The 23,986-nt window shown below is 45.9% G+C and overlaps 4 protein-coding genes and 1 non-coding gene across 9 annotated transcripts; 2 read left to right on the plus strand and 3 right to left on the minus strand.

The window, feature by feature from the left end:
• The first annotated feature begins 424 nt into the window (after positions 1-424).
• Positions 425-7,728, plus strand: LOC123410333. Its single transcript, XM_045103261.1, has 4 exons — positions 425-604; positions 681-1,069; positions 2,095-3,519; positions 6,435-7,728. The coding sequence occupies exons 1-4, from the start codon at positions 511-513 to the stop codon at positions 7,158-7,160; spliced, it is 2,634 nt and encodes an 877-aa protein (XP_044959196.1). The 5' UTR covers positions 425-510; the 3' UTR covers positions 7,161-7,728.
• Positions 7,729-11,431: 3,703 nt separating this feature from the next.
• On the plus strand, positions 11,432-20,524 carry LOC123410334. 5 transcript variants are annotated; one of them, XM_045103267.1, is made up of 5 exons: positions 11,432-11,629; positions 11,715-12,124; positions 12,475-12,534; positions 13,066-13,548; positions 20,177-20,524. In XM_045103267.1, the coding sequence occupies exons 1-5, from the start codon at positions 11,506-11,508 to the stop codon at positions 20,219-20,221; spliced, it is 1,122 nt and encodes a 373-aa protein (XP_044959202.1). In that variant the 5' UTR covers positions 11,432-11,505; the 3' UTR covers positions 20,222-20,524. The 5 variants fall into 5 exon arrangements, with proteins under 5 accessions (XP_044959202.1, XP_044959201.1, XP_044959197.1 ...); XM_045103266.1 differs by lacking the exon at positions 20,177-20,524 and adding an exon at positions 15,393-16,017 and having other exon boundaries at positions 11,434-11,629; XM_045103262.1 differs by lacking the exon at positions 20,177-20,524 and having other exon boundaries at positions 11,434-11,629; positions 13,066-16,017.
• LOC123410336 lies at positions 16,585-17,128 on the minus strand. Its single transcript, XM_045103268.1, has one exon. It carries the CDS (start codon positions 17,063-17,065, stop codon positions 16,823-16,825), a length of 243 nt encoding a protein of 80 aa, XP_044959203.1. The 5' UTR covers positions 17,066-17,128; the 3' UTR covers positions 16,585-16,822.
• Positions 20,525-22,729: 2,205 nt separating the features above from the next.
• TRNAA-AGC lies at positions 22,730-22,802 on the minus strand. Its single transcript has one exon. It is a non-coding gene; the product is annotated as a tRNA-Ala (tRNA).
• A 570-nt stretch (positions 22,803-23,372) lies between these two features.
• Positions 23,373-23,986, minus strand: LOC123410337. The gene has a single exon (XM_045103269.1). The coding sequence runs from the start codon at positions 23,872-23,874 to the stop codon at positions 23,626-23,628; it is 249 nt and encodes an 82-aa protein (XP_044959204.1). The 5' UTR covers positions 23,875-23,986; the 3' UTR covers positions 23,373-23,625.

Consider the following 23,986-nt stretch of genomic DNA (forward strand, 5'->3'; position numbering starts at 1 on the left):
CCCAAGGCCCACTGTCCAAAACCAAGTAGGCAACGTATGACACTATGACTGACTGTGGGTCCGCTTTGCTGTGGGCGTGTGTTATTGTACTGTGACCGTATGAGTGAAGGGTAATTTTTTGTGTTTTGACCTTTTGGACAAAGAAAACCTAGCTTTGATCTTTGTTTGAAAAAAAATCAGATCTAACCTCTTTTACGTGACGCTAACGTCCCTTTCGTCTGGGTTGCACGGGAGACGCCAAAGAGGTTGGTGTCACGTAAAAGAGGTTAGATCTGATTTTGTTTTTCAAACAGAAGTGGTTTTCTTTTGGAGTTTAGGTCAAAACACAAAATTTTCCCTGAGCGAAGGGTCTGAGACTGAAACTCTCTTCCCCGTGTTGCTCTTCTCCCCAATTCCCCCTCAAACCCTATCATATCGGTGGTCCGCGAGTTCCCTCCAGCGCCGCCGCTCCAAGATACGAGTCGCCTCTCCATCATCAACCCTACCCCGCCGTCCGCGCTGCGGCAGTCCATGGAGTTCCGCTGGCCGCCCGGCTCCGCTCCGTTCCCGCCGGCACGGTTCGCCCACCCCCGCGACGGCTTCGCCTGCACGCCGGGCATGCAAGGTAAGCACCGCCAAAACAGAGCTTGTGAGTCCACACACACCCTACGGCGCCCGAGTCCCTGACGCCCTCCGTGCAGTAAGGCCCTTGCCGCCGCCGCCGCTGCGAGAGCACATCATCCGCGAGGCGGTGACGCGGCGGCTCACCGAGGAGTGGGCCCTGGGCGATCTCGCCTTCGCCCGTCGCCTCAGCGAGGGGTTCGGGCCCGACCCCTTCTTCGCCCCCGATCTACTCACGCCCCCACCGCACGCGCCGATGCCGATGCCGATGCCGATGCACCCGCTTCCGCACGCGCCGTTCGAGGGGTTCGGGGCCTGGCAGTGGCAGGGACCTGGGCCTCGCCGGCACGCGGGGTTTGGGGGAAGGACGCCGTTCCCCCGCGAGGAGAAGAGGAGGGCGTCTCCGCCGCGGCCGGATCCGAAGCGCAAGGTCAAGCTGCCTGAGATCGAGCCCTCCGGGACACCCGAGGTATGTTGGCACAAACGAATCTTCTTCTTCGGACTGTTCAGACAAAGTCATTATCGTTGTCGTACTACCCCTCAAGTTATTTTCCTGATTCGGCATGAAAAACCTTTACTTCCCTTTCCTCAGAAGCACCTTCTGCGTCTCTGTTGTGTCATTTCAGAGTCACGCATACTATCTGTTCTGAAGATGATCTCCGGATTCGGCATTAAAAACCGTTGCCTGGCTCAGATACTCCTTCTGTATTCTTGTCCTGTCATTTCAGAGTTGTGCACACTGTCTGTTCCTTTTTAGCTCAATGTTGATGTACATTTTATGCTTATTTCACTTGTCCTATTAGATTTAACTTTAGCAGTAACTTTTAGTTTTGTACAAGATCTGTATCTCTCATCAAGTCATGCATAAGTGGGCAATCCTTGATATCAAGAGCAGATATTTCTTTGCTTAGTTCAATGGAACACCAAATCTGGTAGGAATAGACCGGGACAATTACTATGATACAGAATATTGCGCTTCCAGATAACCGAAATAATCAGCTAAGATATAGTATGATTTGGTCAGAGGGTCTGAACTTGAGTGGAAAAGGGAGTATTCCTTTTGTAGAAAAAAGGTGACAGGTGAACAGACTGATTCTTGTCACCACTGTTTGGTGAAAGTTATGACTTATGAGGTTATTTTTTGTGGTAATATTGCTTACTGGGTACTGCAAGGCTCAGATCAGAGTCAGAATTTGAAAGGATGCTGACGATATCCCATTGACTCTACTTGTCTCCATGCATTTATTTGATTGGTATCTGTAGCTGTAGAGAGATACTTTCAATCATGAGACTTTCAATTTGCAACCATCTGAATAATCATAACATGCTACTCCCTTCGTCCCAAAATAAGTGACTCAAGTTTGTACTAACTTTGTATTAAGGTTAGTACAAAGTTGAGTCACTTATTTTCGGACAGAGAGTATTATTCTAGAGCTACATGATGTTGTTGCACATGCACACCTGATTAACTATTGCATTGAATCTTCATCTCAGGCTCTTTCACCGAAGGTTGCAATGATGAAGAGGAAAGCGGATGCAAATGCTGCAACTACTGTACCAAAGACAGTACAGAAACTAGCCGAGGACTGGAGCTGTTCATTATGCCAGGTTATTGCACCATCTGAAGCTGGTCTAAATGAGCATCTTGGAGGAAGAAAACATAAGGCGAAGTTGGCACAATGTGGTGTTAGCGAGGTGATCAAAGATGACAAAAACTGCTTGCAGACAACCATTGGGAATGAAAACAGCACAGATCCTTGTGATGCACCTAAAAAAATATGCATGCTAGTAGACGGTGCAACATGTGAAGCTGGTCTAAATGAGGATCTCGGAGGAAGAAAACTTAAGGCCGAGTTGGCCCTGTGTGGCGCCAGCAAGGCAATCAAAGATGACAAAGACAGCTTGCACACGACCACTGGGAATAAGAACAGCACAGATCCTTGTGATGCACCTAAGAAAATATTCTTGGAAGTAGATGGTGAAATGCATGAAGTTGTTCGGAAAAACAACTATCTGTGGTGTGATCGCTGCAGAGTCAGGGGTGATAGTAACGTCATCATGGCTGGCCATCTGCGAGGCAAGAAGCACAGTAAATTAAACATGGTTTGGACATCGATAAAGGCTGTGAGGACAAATACCAATACTAAGGAAGGTTTGCCTTCTTGTGGAAGTCAGGTAAATACAAACGGCTCTACTGAAATTCCAGGGGTAATTGAAGGCAACATAAATATGACCACCGAGGTAGATGAAAGCAGCCCTGTAGAAAATCCTGTCCAGAAAGAAATCCATCTGCAGAGCAAGAAGCACAGTAAATCAAACAATGTTTGGACATCGATAAAGGCTTTGAGGACAAATACCGATACTAAGAAAGGTTTGCCTTCTTGTGGAAGTCAGCTAAATACAAACGGCCCTGTAGAAAATCCAGTCCAGAAAGAAATCCATCTCTGGAACAAGAAGCACAGTAAATCAAACAATGTTTGGACATCGATAAAGGCCGTGAGGACAAATACCGATACTAAGAAAGGTTTGCCTTCTTGTGGAAGTCAGCTAAGTACAAACGGCCCTGTAGAAAATCCAGTCCAGAAAGAAATTCATCTCCGGAACAAGAAGCACAGTAAATTAAACAATGTTTGGACATCGATAGAGGCTGTGAGGACAAGTACCGATACTAAGGAAGGTTTGCCTTCTTGTGGCAGTCAGCTAAATACAAATGTCTCTTCTGAAATTCCAGCGGTAATTGAAGGAAACATAAATATGACCACCGAAGTAGATGAAAGCGGCCCTGTAGAAAATCCAGTCCAGATAGAAATCCATCCGTGGAGCAAGACACACAGTAAATTAAACAAGGTTTGGACATCGATAAAGGCTGTGAAGACAAATACCAATACTAAGGAAGGTTTTCCTTCTTGTGGAAGTCAGGTAAATACAAACAGCTCTACTGAAATTCCAGCGGTAATTGAAGGCAAGATAAATATGACCACCAAAGTAGATGAAAGCGGCTTTGTAGAAAATTCAGTCCAGAAAGAAATCACAAGAATGGCCACCACATGGGTAATGTTTTCTTTTTAAGTTTCTTTGATACTGGTAATCAAGGTAGGAATCTTGCAAGTCTTCGAATCCAATTCAACAGATGGCTTATAAGGCACTCCCTTCATAAAGAAATATAATAGCGTTTTGATCAGTGATCTGAACACTCTTATATTTCTTTACGGAGGGAGTATCTAACTTGGTTACTAGTGTCTAAGCAACTTTGCACGAGAAACATTGCTCCCTAGAAGTATGTATTCTTGTTACTACCTGGACATGTCTTTCACATGGAGATGACTTAATTTTGTAGAATACCCGGTTTGAACTTTGCCTAAGCTGCTTCTGTGGTACTTCTAGCCAGTTTTGATTGTTGCCCTCTGTTTACGTTAATGTGAAGTAGGTGGGATGGGTTGAGCTGGTGATGAGTAGGGTTTCCCTAGGTGCTAACCTGACTCTACTTCGTAATTTATTTAGGTCTTTTAGGTGTGGCTCAGGTTTTACTTTCGCATATGTTGTGTGGAAAGCTGCTCGTTTGAGTAATTGCAGCACATACTCATCAATAGTTGTTTCAGAAAGAGTGCAGTCACCCGAGTAGTGCTAGTTACATAAACAAAATTGTGCTAGTGTGTGTCAGGGATAGCGAGCGAAACATGCATTCATGCATGCAACTTTGCTGTTGTGCTGCATCGTTGTGCCTCCCAGCGCACGGCGAGACCGCCAGTTGCCAGACGTCCTCCAGTCCAGCCTGTGTGCGCCCCCCGCATGCCTTTTTTGTTTTTTGAAAAAATCAGGCATATGGTGCCGTCGTGCCGCTCGTGCCGGCGGTCCAACACGTTTCGCCAGGGGCCATGCCTGGGCCTTGGAGGCCAGCACGCGCGCCGGATTGGCACGACTCGATTAGCTAGTGTGCCTCATCGCGCTGTGTTGTGCCTGGCTCGTTTAACCCAGGCCGTGCCATGTCGGGCCGGGCCGGCCCGTTTGGCCAGGTTTGGAGCCAACCAGTCAACGTGTGACTGACAATGGGTTCACCTCGCTGTGGCCATGTGTTGTTGACTTGTTGTATATTGAGTGAATGGTGCGAATAGAATCTAAAACTCTCATCCCGTGTTCCTCTTCTCTTCCTCAGTTCCCCCTCAAACCCTAGCTATCGATCCGTCAGTTCCCTCCAGCGCCTCACAAGCGTCGCCGTCGCTCCAATCGCCTGCCTCTCCATCAACCCTAGCCCGTCGTTCGCGCCGCGGCGGTCCATGGAGTTCTACTTCCGCGCCGGCTACCACGAGCCGCCCGTCCCAGGCGGCTCCCCACCGGCATGGTTCTCCCACCCCCAAGGTAGGCACCTACAGGACAGAGCTTGTGAGGACATGCCCTACAACGCCCGAATCCCTGGCGCTCTCAATGCAGCAGGGCCTTTGTCGCCGCTGCGAGAACACATCATTCACGAGGCAGCGACGCGGCGACTAACCGATTAGTGGGCCATGGGCGATCTCACCTTCTCCCGCGGCCTCAATGAGGGGTTCGGGCCCGACCCGTTCTTCGCCTCCGATCGCTTAGTGCCGCCACCGCACATGCCGATGCCGATGCACCTGCTTCCGCACGCGTCGCTGCCGGTGCCGTTCGAGGGATTTGGGCCTCGCCGGCACGCGGGGTTTGGGGGTAGGACGCCGTTGCCCTGCAAGGATAGGAGGGTGTCTCTGTCGCGGCCAGATCCGAAGCGCAAGGTCACGCTGCCTGAGATTGAGCCCTCCGGGACACCTGAGGTATGTTCGCACAAACGAATCTTCTTCTTCGGATTGTTCAGGCAAGGTCATTATCGTCGCCGTGCTACGCCTGAGGTTCTTTTCCATATTCGGCATGAAAAACCATTACTTTCCTCAGAAGCACCTTCTTCTTTGTTGTGTCATTTCAGAGTCACGCACACTATCTGTTCTGAAGATGGTTTCCAGATTAGGCAGATGGTGTGAACTTGAGTGGAAAAGAGAGTATTCCTTTTGTAGAAAGAAGGGTGACAGGTGAACAGACTGATTCTTGTCACCACTGTTTGGTGAAAGTTATGAGGTTATTTTTTGTGGTGATGTTGACTACTCGGTACATCAAGGTTCAGATCAGAGTCAGAGTTTAAAAGGATTCTGATGATTTCCCATTGATTATACTTGTCTGTTATATCACCTCACAGATTTGTGGGTTTATCTTCCATCATTTTGTGTTCAAATGTTTTATTGGGAGCTTGGGACAATTGTATTATAAACTTATTTGTGTGTAGCTCACACATATATTTTAATGGGAGAACAATAATTTGACGAAATCATCTAGTGTTTGACAAGTACAGCATTTTTCTTCTTTGTTCCACTAAAAACTGGACCTTTCTGGTGAATAAATGTTTAATTGGTCTAATGCATCGTTCATATCCCTCTGAACACTATGTGAGTGCATGCTCCTTGGGTTGGTATAAATATGTATGAAACACCTGTTCAATGCACTGTCCTATAGAGCAACTCATAAGATCTGCCATCCTGCTTGATTATTCCCTATAATATAGTATTGCCCCAAGTTTCTGAATGTTTCTGGCCCTGTGTGCCTAAAGTTTGACCATTTGCTACATTTTTTGATACCATAAAGGCTTACATGCAAGACAAGTCCTCAGTGCAAAGATTAGTTAGATCTGTTGCATTTGTAATTATTCTGAAAGGGGTTACCATATACCGCAAGTCAAAGTGTTTTATAATTTAACTTTGTGACTTAGATTGGTGCGTAGCAGGTTATTGTGTAAACTGTAGTTGCTTAACTTATTCATCATGCTACATGACCAGGTAACCCCTTGTTTGAAGGAGCTTATAATGTTCAAGGCTCAGCAGGGGGCTAAATCGGACCCATCCTCAGCCCCCGAAGAAACTTCTTATGCAAATGATTCCTCTCAGAAAAGAAAGCCATGTCAAATGACCAGTAAAGTGCAGCCTCCTGCTAAAAAAAGGAAATATAAACCTAGAAAGACTGTATCATCAGATGACCACAGATTGAAGGAACAAAGCGCAGACAGTTGTCTTCAAGAAGCAGGAGAGGTCAGCAGGGGAAAGGCCAAGGCGCCTGTGGAAATACAAGTTCAAACCAACCGGAAAGAAATCACAAGAATGGCCACCATAAAGGCTGTGAGGACAAATACCGATACTAAGGAAGGATTTCCTTCTTCTTGTGGAAGTCAGGTAAATACAAACGGCTCTACTGAAATTTCAGCGGTAATTGAAGGTGACATAAATATGACCACCTTAGTAGATGAAAGCGGCCCTGTAGAAAATCCAGTCTGGAAAGAAATCACAAGAATGGCCGCCATAAAGGCTGTTAGGAAAAATACCGATACTAAGGAAGGTTTGCCTTCTTGTGGAAGTCAGGTAAATACAAACGACTCTACTGAAATTCCAGCGGTAATTGAAGGCAACATAAATATGACCACCGGAGTAGATGAAAGCGGCCCTGTAGAAAATCCAATCCAGAAAGAAATCACAAGAATGGCCACCATATGGGCAATGTTTTCTTCTTAAGTTTCTTAGGTACTGGTAATTAAGGTTGGAATCTTGCATGTCTTTGAATCCAGTTCAACAGATGGCTTATAAGGTATCGAACTTTATTACTAGTGTCTAACCAACTTTGCAAGAGAAACATTGCTCCGTAAAAGTATGTGTTCTTGTTACTCCGTGGACATGTCTTTCACATGGAGATGACTTATTTATGTAGAATGCTCCGTAAAAGCTGCTTCTGTTGTACCTGTAGCCGTTTTTTATTGTTGCCCTCTGTTTACTTTAATGTGAGTAGGTGGGACGGGTTGAGCTGGTGATCAGTAGGGTTTCCCTGAGTGCTAACCTAGCTCGTTTGTAATTTATTTAGGTCTTTTAGGTGTGGCTCTGGTTCACTTTTGCATATGTTGTGTGGAAAATTGTTTGAGTAGTTGCAGCATGTACTCATCAATAGCTGTTTCAGACAGAGTGTAGTCAGCAGTAATATATAATGGTGAGAGGCATATTATATTATCCAAACATCCTGATGAAGAGAGAAACTGCCATATTGAAATGTCAGGCAAAAAAGCTTCTAAAGCTGTAAATTCCATGAAAATGAGGTGTATGTTCAGATGATTCTTGACTGATTTATAGTGCTCTGGAATGTTGTGATATGTATGCATGCCAAATTTCAGCGTCAAACACAATGTTACTCGCAAGCTGTTTGGTACTGATATTTTGCATTAATGTAGAATATGGCCTTCCTTGGCATCATAAATGATGGTCTTTGAAACTTCTGCCCCGAGTATTCATGGAATTTGTGACTTTAGAAAGTTTTTTTTTTTGCTGGATTTGCCCTTGATAGTATCGTCCACATCAGCTTATCTTGGTGTTGCTGGGAGAAACACAACAAATCATGGGGGATCAGAAAACGCAGTGAACACCATGGCAAGCTTGCAGCCAAGAAGCAATCCATGTTCTGTGGCCTCGCTGTTTATTTCTGTTAGGCCAGAGTCCCAATGTCTTTGCATTGCTCAGCTGTTCTACAGTTCTACCTTCTCTAGTTTGAATTCCTGGTTGTTATAATTTGTACCCCAGATAGATCTGGTGTTATATATAGCCTGGGTGCCCATATCTTCTGAAATAATCTAGACTGATGTGTCTGCACTACTAGCTTGTGTTTGCTCAGAACATACCTAGCTAGACAGATAGTAAGTAAGTAGCTTGTTACACACCTCTTCTCTGTGCATAACATGTGACATGTACACCGACCGCTTTGTGACCTTGTGAATGTTACACAAAACATGGGATAATAAACTTACTCAATTCTGGAGTTTATTTACTACCCCGTAGTTATTTCTGCGTATGTTGTGCTAGTTGGTTTAGGTGTCTGGGCTCAGGTTTGCTTCTGCATTTGTTGTGCTGAAGTTGTTCCTTCTTAGTAGCTGCAGCATGTACTCACCAGTAGTTCTTCCAAAACAGTGCATGCACCAGTAATCTACGGAGGCATATAGATCATACAAGCACATCCTGATGAAGAGAGAGAAATGGCAAATATGAAAATACTCATATAGCTGTAACATTCCATGAAAATAAAGTGTGGGTCTCCGATTCTCAACTGATTTATACTGCTTGGGAAGGTTGTGTTCTATATCCATGTTATTTGCAAGATATTTTGGTTGGAAATTTTGTATTGATGTGGAATACAGTATTCCTGAGGTAAATTGAGGTGGTCTTTGTAACTTCTGCACCTAGTGTTCATGGAATTTTGTGATTTATTCTGTGAGTATGCCTAGCCGTATCATAATTTCATAAAACGCAGAATTTGAATTAAGACTATTCTCGTTGCAAGCAACAAGCCTAGTACAAACTCCACACCAGGGCAAGTCCGAAGAATAGAGTAGACACCACATACACTATAACTTACAACCACAACATGTCATGGGTTTCGTTTGAGGACCGAAAGTCATGGAATGTCATGGTTTCATTCCAAAGTCATGGGTTGGTTCATCCTTGTGTTTAGTTGATGATAAAAAATGTCATGGGTTGGTTCTGTTTCGGTGTTTAGTTGGAGAGATGAAATGCAAAGAATCTGATGCCACTCACCTCTTCGATATAAATGGTGAGATTACATCTGTGAGCAAATGGAGTTCTTTGCATTTGACAAGCCTATAATTTAAATTTTCAGTAACATTTTCTTTCTATTTTCAACACATGCAAATAAAAATATATGATCATGAGTACATACCAAATATTTACGAAAATGAAAAAATAACCACAAAAATAATAATCACGAAAACGAAAAAAATAACCATAAAAACTTTTGTTCTGGTGCGGGCTGAGCGCGGTGAAAATTGCTTGGTTATTTCATTTTTTCTTTGCTTTTATGGACGAATCACAAGTCGATTCCTTCAAAGAGGTGGAATCACTAGGTGAAGCATCTGCAGGGAATATTCTCTGCATGCGGATGACCCAATACCGATGCCTAATCCAATTAAACACGAAAACGGTTGCTAGGGATGAAACTAACCCTTTCGATTCCACATCATCCTGAAACCAAACACACCCTAAGTCGAAAGACAGAATGTGCCACGGTCAACACGGATCCGCTCCGTAGACAACACACCAATTGAAACTCATCCACCCATGAAATTCCTAAGGACACACTTGGTATGGATGTAATTTAATACTGACGTATTTAACTTACCGGGTTAGAGCTATTTTTAGCTAGAAAGCAAAATGACAAGCGGGCGTCTGTAATTTTTTACAAGTGTATTTAGCAAGAAAACAACAATCCAAACATGTAATTTTTTACAAGTGTATTTAGAAGAAAAACAGCAATCCAAACAGGACGCCTAAAAAAGGTTAGCGAGTTGGTAGCAGGAGTTGTTGGTCTTGACGAAAGCATCATCTTGGATGCACAGGTGACAACACACATAAGCATTCCTAAAGTTCGACCTGGGGCAATAAGGAGCATAAAAAAGAAAGGACCTCCGCAACAACGAGCACCAAAGGTTAGCAACACAAGATCTTTAAACCGTGTTTGTGTGCATAATGCTTCCCATTTGAGGAACGGCGTTGGGATGTCGCCATCTTCGATTAGAAACCGAACCTACGCTTTCGGGTGGGGTGGAGGGGGGGGGGCACACCTCAGTGATGCCTTCAAGGAGGTGAAGAATACTCATAGGTGTCGTCGCCAAAGAAGTTGGAATCGCATTTGCAGAGTTGCAACCGTTTATCGAAGAAGTTGGGAGCCCACGATGCACCAGATGTTCTATGGCTGCAACCACCGTCTCTCGGAGCAGCAACTGGCATGCGATGAAGTTGGAACCATGCCCAACAAAGCTACAACCTTGGGTTGAGAATCTGGAGCTCGATGATGCATTGGTCAGTGTTTGTTGCAACCTTTGGACACGGTTTGCTAAAACAGCAAACCAGCTACATGGCCGTATGGGCCGGTCATGGCGACTTTTCTACATGGTCGCCGCTGCTACGAGGCTGCCCTATATGCGCAATTGGTGATTTTTTAGACGACGACGATCAGAGGTAATGAGCGTTGAAGACCTGCGCTGTTAGCACGAGGCGATGACGCCGTGACTCGTGACGGGGTGAGAGCTGTTGGTGCGACTTTTTTACATGGCGCAGTGAGTGACTGCGTCAATGCGGCGAGTCGACGAGTTAGCGGAGGCCATTGCATTTCAGAGACGATTGCAATTTGTATTGTGTGAAGGAATTCAAAAAGTCTTACTTGGTTCTGATTGCTTGACAGTTGTCCAGCGTGTCAACTTACTGGACCAAGATCGATCTATTTGTGGTTTTGTGATTCAGGACATTAAGCAACTTAAGGCTTTGTTCACTAGTTGTTTTATATTTCATGTGCGTAGGGAGCAGAACGTTGCTGCGCATCTGTTGGCTCAATCTTGTAATCAGCTAGAGTGCCGCGTTTGGCGTGGTGTATGTATCCGGGATGCTATTTGTATGGACATTATGCTATAATCTATAAAGTGGGTTTGTTATAAAAAAATATATGCGGCGAGTCGACGAGAGGCGATGGCGAGCAGCGACACCAGCGTTGCAAAAGAGCGGCAGTGCTGCACGGCGCCAAGGCCACGAGCGGCATGAATGCGCTGGTGTGACGAGACCGGCCGACATTGCGCTCGGAGGAGTGTCGTGTGCGTGGGAAATGTGGGAAAGGATCCAACGGATGTGACGTAGCAAATCGAACGGCTAGCGCGCGACCGGTAGAAAATTGGGGCGGTCGGCCGTTGCCCGATTTTCCTATTCCCTAAAAAAAAAAGGAGGAAAACCGCACTCGGGACAAAGCCGGAGTTTTGCTCTGCACTCTGCACCGCGCCGCCGCTCCAACTCCAATCGCTCGCCGCCGGATCTGCCCATGGAGTTCCGCTTCCGCGCGGGGGACCGCGGGCCGCCGGGATCCTCCCCGCCCGCCCCCGGAGGCTCCCCGCCGGCGCGGTTCTCCCGCCCCCGCGACGGCTGCACCGGTGCCGGCGCGCAAGGTAAGCACCGCCTGAGCAGAGCCTCCGAGTTCACTCCTTGTAGAGCGCCGGGATCCCTGACGCTCCCCGCCCCTCCGCGCAGCAGGGCCTTCGCCTTTGCCGCGGCCGGTCGACTGGGAGGCGGAGCGGCGAGAGCGCCTCATTCAGGAGGAGGTGAGGCGGCGGCTCGTCGAGGAGGAGGTGCGCCGCGAGTTCGAGGCCAGGGGCGATCTCGCCTTCGCCCGCGCGGGTTGGGGGCCCGACCCGTTCTTCGCCCCCGGCTGCTTCGTGTCGCCGCCGCACGCGCCGATGCCGATGCACCCGCCCCCGTACGCGCCGCCGCCGCCGGTGCATTTCTACGAGTTTGGTGCCTGGCAGGGGTTTGGGCCTCGCCGGCACGCGGGGTCTGGGGAAAGGATGCCTTTCCCCTGTGGGGCGGGGTTTGGGTCTCCGCCGCGGCAAAAGCCGCAGCATAAGCTCAAGCTGCTTCAGATCGAGCCCTACGGGAGACCTGAGGTACGTGCGCCCAAATCTTCTTCAGATTGTTCAGGCAAAGTCTTTATCATCGTAGTACTACGCCTCAAGTTCTTTTCCAGATTCGGCATGGAAAAACAGTTACATGCCTCACAAGTACGTTCTGTGGAGCCACCAACACTATCTGTTCTGAAGATGCTTTCCAGATTCGGCATAGAAAAACCGTTACCTGCCTCAGAAATTCCTTCTGTGTTTCTGTTTATGTCATTTCGTTTCAGGGTTCTGCTCACTGTCTGTACATTATATGTTTATTTCACTTGTCTTATTGGATCTAGCTTTAGCAGCAAATTCTTGTTCCATCTGGTATCTGAACATATAGGATGTTTTTGCAGTTCAATATACATGCTCAATATAGATATAGAGGAAGTAGAAGATATATCATCAAGTCATGCGTAAGTAGGCAATTCTTGATATCTAGAGGAAATATTTCTTTGCTTAGTTCAGTGGAACACCAAATCTTGTTGGACTAGACCAGGACAATTGCTATGATCTAGACAGAATATTGCCCTTCCAGATAACCTAATAATCAACTAGAATATATGATTTAGGCAGATGGTGTGAACTTGAATGGCGAAGAGAGTGTTCCTTTTGTAGAAAAAGGGTGACAGGTGAACAGCCTAATTCTTGTCAGCAGTTTTTGGTGAAAGTTATGAAGTTATTTTTGGTTTGCTTACTGGGTACATCAAGGCTCAGATCAGAGTCAGGGTTTGAAAGGACACTCTGATGGTTTCCCATTGATACTACTTGTCTCCATTCATTCATTTGATCGGTATCCGTATCTGTAGTGACATAGTTTCAACTTGCAACCATCTGGATAACCATAACATGCTATCATTCTAGAGCTATATGATATTGTTACATATGCACACCCGATTGACTATTACATTGAATGTTCATCTCAGACCCTTTCACTAAAATTGAAGGTTCCAAGGATGAAGAGGAAAGAAGATGCAAATGCTGCAGCTACCGTACCAAAGAAAGTACAGAAACTAGCCAAGGACTGGAGCTGTGCACTATGCCAGGTCAGTGCAACATGTGAAGCTGGTCTAAATGAGCATCTCGGAGGAAGAAAACATAAGGCCAAGTTGGCCCTGTGTGGCGCCAGCAAGGCGATCAAAGATGACAAAAACTGCTCACAGATGACCACTGGGAATAAGAACAGCACAGATCCTTGTGATGCACCTAAGAAAATATGCTTGCTAGTAGACGGTGAAGTGCATGAAGTTTTTCGGAAGAACAACTATCTGTGGTGTGATCGCTGCAGAGTCAGGTGTGATAGCAACGTCATCATGACTGGCCATCTGCGGAGCAAGAAGCATAGTAAATTAAACAAGGTCTGGGCATCGATAAGGGCTGTGAGGACAAATACCGATACTAAGGAAGGTTTGGCTACTAGTGGAAGTCAGGTAAATACAAACGACTCTACTGAAATTCCAGCGGTAATTGAAGGCGACATAAATATATCCACCGGAGTAGATGAAAGCGGCCCTGTAGAAAATCCGGCTGGGAAAGCGATCACAAGCATCGCCACCGAGGTAGAAATTCCAGTGGTAATTGAAGGCGACATAAATATGACCGGTGAAGTAGAGGAAAGTAGCCCTGTAGAAAATCCAGCCATGAAAGCGATCACAAGCATCGCCACCGAAGTAGAAAGTATAGCCATGGCTACCAAAGTACTTGAAAATAACCCTGTGGAAACTCCAGTTGGAGCAAAGAAGGAAAGCACAGACATGACAAATGATGTGTGAGAAGTCGTGCCAAAGGGGGAGTAACAGTATACCTGCTCTTTACCCAAGCTTCTTGCTTCTACCCTTTCATTGGACATCATCCTATCGTGGAACTTATGCTTAGCTCAGTTTCATCATCAGATTTGGGGTTCTCTCTTACCATCCACATGTAGTTTATAGGGTAACAATAATGCATATGGGCAATGTGTTAAGTTTCTTAGATACTGGTAATCAAGGTAGGAATCTTATAAGTCTATGAATCCAGTGCCATACATGGCTTCTAAGGTATCTAACTTGATTACCAGTGTCTAAACAACTTTCCATGAGAAACATTGCTCCCTAGAAGTATGTGTTATTGTTACTCTTTGGACATGTCTTTGACATGGAGATTAAACTTTTATGTAGAATGCCCTGCTGCCACTGTGGTACTTGTATCCAGTTCTTATTGTTGTCCTCTGTTCACGTGTAATGTGCTGAGGTGAGATGGGTTGAGCTGGTGATGAGTAGGGTTTTTCTTGGTGCTAACCTGACTCTAGTTTGTATTTTACATAGGTCTTTTAGGTGTCTGGGCTCAGGTTTACTTCTGCATAGGTTGTGTGGAAATTTGTTCGTTCGAGTAGTTGTAGCATGTACAATAGCAGTTTCGAAAAGAGTGTACAACCAGCAATATATAGAGATTAGAGCATATAGACTATCCAAGCGTCGTAATGAAGGGAGAAAATGGCAGATATGAAATATCAGGCAAACATGTTCCTAAAGTTGTAAAATCCATTTACATGAGGTGTAGGTTTTGATGATCCTTAGCTTGATTTATTGCGTTCGTGAAGGTTGTGATCCACATCCATGCCAAAATTCAGTATCAAATAAAATGTTACTTGTGAGATATTTGGTACTGAAAGTTTGCATTGATGTGGAATATGGCCTTCCCGAGCACCATAAATTGTTTTGGAGGTGATCTTTGAAACTTCTGCACCGAGTAATCATGGAATTTGCGACTTCAGACCATTTTTGCTGGATATGCTCTCTCGACGGGTTTGTCGATAGCAGCTTAGCGTAGGTGTTGCTGGAAGAACGCAATAAATCACGGGAGATAAAAAAAACCAGTGAATTCTGTTTAGTTCTGTAGTGCTGCTGTTTATTTCTGTTAGGCAAGAGTTCTGGTATCTCAGCATTGCTCAGCTGTTCTACCTGGTCCAGCGGATGTATACCCCAAATAGACCAGGTAGAACGGAGAACAGCTGAGCCACCAGATGCATGTAGGGTATTCAAGCATTCTGAAGAAGAGAGAATGGCAGATATGAATACCAGTGAAGACACTCCTAAAAGTTTGAAATTCATGAAAATGTCGTTGACTGATTTAGTGTCTGGGAATGTTGTGAGTCATATCCATGGCAGAAGTTCTATGAAATAATGTGAGATACTGGTAGTGAAATTTTGCATTGATGTAGAATATGGCCTTCATAGGTGATTATTCATGGGATTTTGCGACTTCATATCATTTTTGTTGGATATGCCCTGGACAGATTTGCCCGCAGGAGCATAGCTCAGGACCTCAGGTGTTGCCTGTAGATCATGGTAGGTCAGAAACCCAGTGAACGGCATGGCAATCTTGCAGCCATGGATCAGTCCATGATGAGTTCCAGTGTCTCAACATTGCTCAGCTTTTCTACCTGGTCCTGCTTGAATTCCGGATCGTCATAATCTGTACCCCAAAAAGATCCAGTGTTACGGCTTGTGTATCTTCTGAAATAATCTGGACCCTTGTCTGCCCTACTAGCTTGTGCTTGCTCAGAATGTTCTAAACTGAGTCTGCTTTGGAATTTATTTACTACTCCCTCCGTTTTCAAATATAAGACCTTTTAGAGATTTCACTATGAACTAAATACGGATGTATGTAGTTCATAATAAAATCTCTAAATTGTCTTATATTTAGAAACCGAGGGAGTAGTTGTTTTAAGTGTTAGGGCTCAGGTTTACTTCTGCATATGTGGTGCAGAAGTTGTTCTTTCTTAGTGGTTACAGCATGTACTGGCCAATAGCTGTTCCAAAAAGAGTTTACTCACCAGTATAATCTATGAAGGTATATACAGTGTTGTAACATTCCATGAAAATGAAGCGTATATACAGTGTTGTAACTTTCCATGAAAATGAAGCGTAGTTCGACGATTCTCAACTGATTTATCCCGCTCGGGAAGGTTGTCTTCTGTTCTGTACCCATGACAAAATTCAGTATCGAATAGATTGTTCCTTGCAAGATTATTTGGGACTTCAGTCTTGCATTGTTGTAGCATACTGCCTTCCTGGCTATCCTAGATGATTTTAGAGGTCATCTCTGAAACTTCTGCGTTGTGTACTCATGGAATTTTGCTTGCGACTTGAGACGATTTGCGCTGGATATGCCCTCCCTCGAGGCCTCGACAGAAGAGAACGATCGTCCAGTGCAGCTTATCTCAGGTGTTGCTGAAAAACACAACACACATCATGGGAGGCCAGATTAGAAAACCCAGTGAACGCCGTGGAAAGCTTGCGGCCGAGAAGCAAACCCATGGTCTGTTGTCCTGCTGTTTATTTCTAAATAGATCCAGTGTTATCATCCTAGGTACTTTCTGAAATAATCTACACTGATATCAGCCCTACCACTGGCTTTGTGTAGACAGCATTACATCCAGACATTTCAGTTACTATTTCTGCATCTGAATTTTGAAGGCGCATGCATAAAATAAACACATAATAGCGGCTGTTGAGACTGGTCTGGATCATCAATACATACATTATGCAGTTTCAGAGATAAAACTAGTCTACCAGATCAGAGGTAAGCAAACAACACCTCCATTTCACTACATGCAAAGTGGAAGCAGCACTACAAACAGCAGATTGGAAGATGGAAAAAAAGCCACGGACTGAAACGTGGGTTGCTACTTCTGCAGTGTGCGACGTGGTGAATCCACCCCGATCAGCCGGCGAGGCGCTTCTTCTTGGCCTCGGCCTCGTCGGTGGCCTCCACCTGCGCCTTGGCCGCGCGCATGTCCGCCTCCGCCGCCTCCTGCTCGCTCCTCGCTGTCGCCTTCCGCCACGCCCCCACCGCGCTGGCCTTCACGTGCTGCAGCCACTCCTGCACGGACGCGCCCAACGACGCCGCGCCTCTCGCCGGCGCCGGCGTCGTCGTCTCGCCCTCCTTCCTCCGGCCCCCCTCCATCCTCACCGCCGATGTAGTTTGCTTCTTCTACCTGTGCTGTTACGATGAGAAGAAGAGAGAAGAGACAGACTAGAAGAAGAAGCGTGCGTGTACGCTACGCTACATAGTCGACGATGCCTGTGGTGCGCTGTCCCGTTACCAGCATCCAGACGCGCCACGTGGGCTTGCGAATATGCTGTGCTGGCGCTCTCTACGGTCTCCACGTGGCCGGCCGGCCGACGCACGAGTGCTTAGGGAGTTAGGGTTAGGGGCCGTGTCGGTACATCATCGTGCACAGCCGAGATAACTTCTTCTGGATCGCTCAAGCGGAAGCATCCACCTCCATCTCGATCTCAACCTCGCCGGCCGGACCGGAGCGCCGCCGTCTATCTTCCCGGGTGAGCACACGTCGCTGCTCTTTCTGTCACTCATGTCTATCTTCCGAGCCGGTCGCGGGCTGCCTTCTCGTCCTCGAGGCTGACGCCCTCGTTTGTTTCAGGTTTCAGCTGACCCGCCGGCCGGGCCGGAGCACCGGCGATGAGGCAGGAGGAGAGCGGGGCCGAGCTGGACGACCTGCCCGATGAGATCCTCGTCGGCAAGATACTCATGCTGCTGCCGCCCAAGGACGTCGGCCGCTGCCGCGCCGTTTGCTCGTCGTGGCGCAGCGCCACCTCCACGCCCGAGTTCATGCTCGATCACCACCGCCGCCAGCCGTTGCTGCCCATCGTCGACATATACGGAGGCCGCCCCGGCGTCCTCCGTGGCCCCGTCGACAGCGTGGCCTGCCAACGGCTCTGGCCCGGCTTGCTCCCCCCGTGGCACCGTATCCACGCCGCCGGCCATGGCTTCCTCGTGGTCTCGCACAACCAGCTGGGGTCCGGGTACCACATATGCAACCCGGCCATCCACCAGATTGCTCTCCTGCCGCAGCCTGAATTCCGGCCAAAGAACGCCATACTTGGCCTCTACCGGCACGACGCAACCGGGGAATACAGGATGCTCTGGTCCTCAGGGCACGCCTGGGATGAAACCACGCTCTATGTCCTCACAGTGGGAGACAACGAGTCGAGGAATATTGGACTGTCGTCGGTGTCGCCGCCTTCACTCAAACATGCGGTTCTCGACGCGCTGCCACGAGGCCGCTATACCGCCTACAATCCACCAGTCCACCACCGTGGCAACCTGCATTGGATGCCCACTTGTCATGCCGAGATTGTTGTTTTCGACACAGATACCGAGTCATTCCGGCTGATGCGCAGTGCGACAAATTCCCACTGTTTGGAGAAGCTGTTTGACTTGGAGGGGAAGCTTGCTTTCAGTAGTCATGATAGCCGCTCGACATATATGGACGTCTGGTTGATGGAGGACTATGCGGCGGAGATATGGGACCTGAAGTACCGGATTGACCTGTCATCAATACAGGCATCACCACGGCCACGTAGTTCAGCTTCTCTCAAAAGGATATATAAATCGAGAAAAATGATGGCAACCGATGTTGCTCCAACCACGAGATTTCTCAGCGAGCTGGTTATGGTCAACGAGCGTGAGCTGCTGGCCGGGTTTAGTGATAAGCACGTCTTGCGTTGCAACATTGACGGCAAGTTGTCAGGAATGGCAAACATTAAGGGACAATGTTGTTATATGGAGATTAGTCCGTATCGCTTCAAACAGAGCATTTTACCAATACCGTTGATATGAGTTGATCTGCAAGGAGATAAGAACTATGTGAGTCATTCTGGACGCTCGTTCCTTCCCCTATTTTTTTGATTTTGTTGATATAACCACAAATCATAAATTTCCCTAGTTAATACAACCAGAAAAGAGTTTGTTTGGAGATTGAAGTTGGCATTTTGGTCGTATCATTAGAGTATCATCAGGTCTTTATGTGCGTTGTTCTACGTATTCAGCATGAATCTGCTTTCTTTGGTTCAGTTAAATGCTTTAGCTCTATCAAGGGTAGAGGTGTGGCCAATATAAGACCAACGATATACTATTTTCATGTGTTAACGTCTGAGATCACATGAAAAATCCTGCCATTTTAGTGATGAATGCGTGGGTAAGGATTTAGGATTTGCCTAATCTATTTCATGTGGTTCACACAGTAAAATGCAGAAACTTTCCCTTATTATTCTCTGGGCATTGAATCGTTGATTGTCTTGGCACAAAAGATCATGCCAGTTGTTCAATATCGAACTTAGTTTTGGGAATATATCACAATGCAGGCTGGTGTTCAAGTAGCACTGAAAATTCACAAGCTATTGTGCATATTGATAGAATTGGCATCTGCCAAGAAAGAAAAAGGCATTGCATCATACGTATTGGTTGCACGACTCTGTATTCAGAATCCAGTTCATTGACAAAAATGGTTGACTTGTTCAATTAATCATAAAATTGTGGTTATTCGAAGTTAAAGGAAACAATTATGGTTTCACTTGTTCTCAAAGACATGGCCATCAAAGTAGATGAAAGTGGCCCTGTAAAAAAATCAGTGGAAATTTGCTGACATGCATATATAGGTCAGATAGAGGATTCCAGTCGTTTGCATTTGGAATGACATATAGGCCCAGTTCTTTTGCTAGAATCTGGGGATTCTCCCAGAATCTGACCCCTCCCCAGCTTCTCCCAGAATCTTGGAGCCTCATTTATTTTACAATCCTATCTAGTTAGGGTCTAATTAGCTAGGATTGTAAAACAAATGGGGGTCAAAGATTCTGGGAGAAGCTGGGGAGGGGTCGGATTATGGAAGAATCCCCAGATTCTGGCAAAAGAACTGGGCCATAATTTTGTAGTTGCTTTGAAATCATGATTTGGTTTGAAATGCCGATTGCAAAGCATAAATAAAATTCAGTTTCAGCATCACTGTCTTACTTTTACATCTAGCACCACTATTTATTTTGCCTATTTGATTTTCTTAAATGCATTTGTACTCGGACAGAATTACATCGTGAACAGTAAATATATGTTGATATATATATATATATATATATATATATATATATATATATATATATATATATAGGTAAATTATTTGATACTTGTACCATTGAACAGTATATATATATATATGTTGGTTGGAATCTGCTTGGACAACAAAATTATTTGATACTTGTATCATTTTTTTTACTGGTGTAGGTGAATGGACGTTTCCAAGCCCAAGAGTATGCTGGCACTCCGTGAATAACGTTTTCTCATGACATGCTCATTTTAACAAAGCATAGACATACTATTCCATCCTAATTAGTCTTCTTATATTATGAACTAGATTGGAGCTAGCCTCTTTTTTTTTTCCCAATTGCTGCCTATATGCTGTTGTACTAGAATGTGTCTTCAGGATTTGGGTCAAATGTTATGTACTAGAGAAGAATCTCGGGTATCATTAAGTTAACATCATGTGAATTATGATGAATTGGATGTGATGGTATTTGCGAACAACCCAATGGATTGTGATCTTCTGAACATGAGTGGTTTTCCTATTGTTGACATCTTAATTTTTTGGGTTATGATGGATTTGCTTGCATATGTATATCAATTGGTAAGATATGTGTGGCTTACATTTTCCATCGGTTTGTGTAGAACAATTAGGATCGGAAATTGCTTTTGGAGCTCGGCCTCCAAGATGGCCTTTAAATTTGAAATTCAAATCTCGTGAAAATTCATATTTTTACATTTTCAAAAAAATCTGAAAAAATACAGAGATATGTGAGTGCGTAACACACATGTGTGTAAATTTTCAGAGCAAAATATGTTGAAATGAGGGCTGTGCAAAAAAGAGAAATCTGAAGATTTTTAACGCATGATACTATTCATCCTCTCAGGTCATGAATTTATCTTTTTGTATAGATCGCATTTCAAAGTTTTTCAACCTGAAATTTTACACACATATACATAACATCCTTGTTTACTTGCGTAATTGTTTTCATATTTTTTTGAAGATAAAAAGTTTGAATTTTAAATTATTTTCAAAAAAGGGCTTCCATGATGCTCGGGAGCCAAACGTCCATTCTCCACTTAGGATACTCTTCATTTTTATTGCTGACGCTTTTCTAGCAAGCAACGCTTGTGGTGCATCGTCAGGTTTGCTCTTTCATGAAGGGTGTCACACCGTGAGGAACCGGCTGATGACCTCACACATTCCTGACGGCCAGGTCCTTGACAAGCCATTCGTGACGGCTAGCGTTACTACTACTATAACATTCCTGACGTTGTTTGTGATGGATGATTCCTGGGAGAATGTGCACTCTTGATGGTCATTTGTTTTTTTTGACAAAAAGAATATATTAATATCGTAAAGATATCAATTACACTCGACCTCTATATCAACAAGATGTCCGAAGACAACAAGGATACAAGCAGCCAGAAAAATAAGAAGAACAAAAAAAGGGAAAAAGAAAAATTACCCCGCCATGGTGAACAATCGCTAGGAGCAGCGGCACTCTAACCACCACCGAAAACAACACTCAGAATACAAAAGAGGTTCTACAAAAGCAACGCTTCCAACAAGTAAACAATGCACAAGTGTTGTCCTTTCCCAATCGAAGATCTTGGGCTTTCACCCCATGAGAAAGTCCGAGTTCACCAAAAAAATGCCTTCCACAAGGCCATTGTCACGTACAACCAATAAATGCCAGACCTTGTGTTTTCATCCTGGGAATTGGGACTCGGTACTCGAGGAGCGCCACAAAAAATGCAGTCCTCCAGTGCTGCCATTCCCGCTAACCAAGGCCACTAAAACAATCTTCCTCGCATCCAATATACTCTTTCATCAAAATTTGAAGACCTCCAATCACAACCGCCACGACTTTCCTCGCCTCTGTCAATGCCTTGAGAATCTTAACTTAGACATGTCCCACGACACCAATAAGAAAGCAAAGCTTCACGTCGTGTCCTCTTAAGGCCGTGTTGGCTGATACTAAGAGCGCGTGTGACCCAGGCCACCTTCGGCAGCTGGGTCCGCCGCCACCATGGTGAGGGCCGACGGCAGCGGCGATGAAGGGAGTTGGGGATGGGAGGGCTTCTAGCGGCTCTAGGGTTCCGCCCTCGGTGTCGCCCTAGGGTGTGACACGGGGGATTAGTTTCTCAGAGAGATAGTTTTGGATTGATGGTCATTAGCATGGACATGGAGATGACTAGTGACTATTGTCGTTGGTACACTACTCAGTACTCTGCTGTCGCTACCATGTCGATAGGTGTAAGGAGGCAATTCCGTTGCGGCTACCATGGCGGTGATGGCAAGGTTGCTGCCTACCTCCAAAGCTCCTCTCCCTTCGCGAGCGGGCAACAAGGGCAGCCCTGGGCGTTGGCTCGTTCTAAAGGGGAATCTGAATGATAAGAGGAACTGGCGATGCGGACCTCCTCGAAGGAAGGTCGAGGTGCGCGGCACCGGCGAACCTTTCCTTGGCAGATTTCATGGACGACGCCACGACAATCTTGCAACGATGGGGCAATCGTTGATATAAAATTGATTCCGATTCACCAAACCAATTCCTATCTCTTTCTGAAAGAATAAAGAAAAAGGAGAAGACAGAATACTGGAATTCTTCATTTTTCCAGAATTTATCTCATTGAAATAATCAAAAATGAAGAGTTCAGCCTATCAAAGCAGGAAAAAAATGTTATTTGGAGAAGTGGGGTATCGATCCCCATACCTCAGAGTTCAGCCTATCAAAGCAGGAAAAAAATGTTATTTGGAGAAGTGGGGTATCGATCCCCATACCTCTCGCATGCTAAGCGAGCGCTCTACCATCTGAGCTACATCCCCAATCGTTCTTTCGATTTAAGCATGTTTCTATATATATTCATGTACATACAAAGTTCAGAAGTCCAACGACAGATGTATTGTTCCTGCTGATATGTTCAGTCCAGTTTCAGTTTCTGAATCCTGTTTGGTTCATTCGATAAGGAACGAAAGCAAGCCATGTAGTATGATGCCAATCTCTCTCTCCTCTATCAGCGTGAACAGGTTAGCTTTCTCTAAAAATAAATCGGCAGAGCGAACAGCTCCCTTTCTACTGTAGTAGAGAAGAAGTAAGGCAAGTCGCCGATCAAACTGACGACCAAACAGGATCAAAAGCGTGCATTGGCTGCAAACAAGTCTGGCATACTGCGTCCGTACTCGATTGGTATGTTCCTGTGGATCTTGTGAATGTTACACAAGACAGGTGCTGAACTGAGTTAGTTTTAGCTGTCACGTGTCAGGGCTCAGGTTTACTTCTGCATATGTTGTGCCGATGTTATTCTTTCGAGTAGTTGCTTCAGAGTTTCAGACTGGCCGCACCCTCTTTTGAACGCATCGGACATACGCAATCTCAGGTAATTTTGACTAAAGTAATTCGCATAACATACAGTAAATTGCCTGCTGACATTGGTGTGGATCAGTACACAGTTTGAGACACGCGTGCACTGCAAAACTAGTCTCACAGAGGCAGACTAAACCGCACCTCTTAACATCGTAACAAACTTCAGCTGGAATTTATTACAAAATCAAACAGCAGATCGAGGAAAGAGGGTAGCTAGAAACCAAGAACCTAACCGAAATGCAATCCATACAGCCCTAGCAATCTTGCACGCAGTCTAAGCCGTGATCAACCTGCGAGGTGCTTCTTCTTGGCCTCGGCCTCGTCGGTGGCCTCCACCTGCGCCTTGGCCGTGCGCAGGTCCGCCTGCGCCGCCTCCTCCTCGCTCCCCGCCATCGCCTTCTGCACCGCGCCGACCACGCTGGCCTTGGCGTGCTGCAGCCCCTCCTGCACCGACACGCCCAACGACGCCGCGCCCCTCTGCGCCGCCGCGGCCGCCGCCGGCGTCTCGCCCTCCTTCCTCCCGTCGGACTCCATCTTCTCGCCCGTACCTACGCTGCGCTGTTGCTTGTGTGAAGAGAGAAAATGCAGAGGACAAGAGAAGAAGCGTGTGCGTACCGACTGGATCGGAACCTTCGCCGATGCCTTT

The sequence above is a fragment of the Hordeum vulgare genome, chromosome 7H (assembly GCF_904849725.1).
Source record: "Hordeum vulgare subsp. vulgare chromosome 7H, MorexV3_pseudomolecules_assembly, whole genome shotgun sequence".
In the NCBI taxonomy this organism is placed as follows: domain Eukaryota; kingdom Viridiplantae; phylum Streptophyta; class Magnoliopsida; order Poales; family Poaceae; genus Hordeum; species Hordeum vulgare.

Coding starts and splice junctions, on each gene's coding strand:
- LOC123410333 (XM_045103261.1), top strand. CDS start 511: ATGGAGTTCCGCTGGCCGCCCGGCTCCGCTCCGTTCCCGCCGGCACGG. Junction 1,070..2,094: donor AGCCCTCCGGGACACCCGAG/GTATGTTGGCAC, acceptor TCTTCATCTCAG/GCTCTTTCACCGAAGGTTGC. Junction 3,520..6,434: donor TTCCTTCTTGTGGAAGTCAG/GTAAATACAAAC, acceptor CTACATGACCAG/GTAACCCCTTGTTTGAAGGA.
- LOC123410334 (XM_045103262.1), top strand. CDS start 11,506: ATGGAGTTCCGCTTCCGCGCGGGGGACCGCGGGCCGCCGGGATCCTCC. Junction 11,630..11,714: donor CACCGGTGCCGGCGCGCAAG/GTAAGCACCGCC, acceptor TCCGCGCAGCAG/GGCCTTCGCCTTTGCCGCGG. Junction 12,125..12,474: donor AGCCCTACGGGAGACCTGAG/GTACGTGCGCCC, acceptor ATGTTTTTGCAG/TTCAATATACATGCTCAATA.
- LOC123410336 (XM_045103268.1), bottom strand. CDS start 17,065: ATGGAGGGGGGCCGGAGGAAGGAGGGCGAGACGACGACGCCGGCGCCG.
- LOC123410337 (XM_045103269.1), bottom strand. CDS start 23,874: ATGGAGTCCGACGGGAGGAAGGAGGGCGAGACGCCGGCGGCGGCCGCG.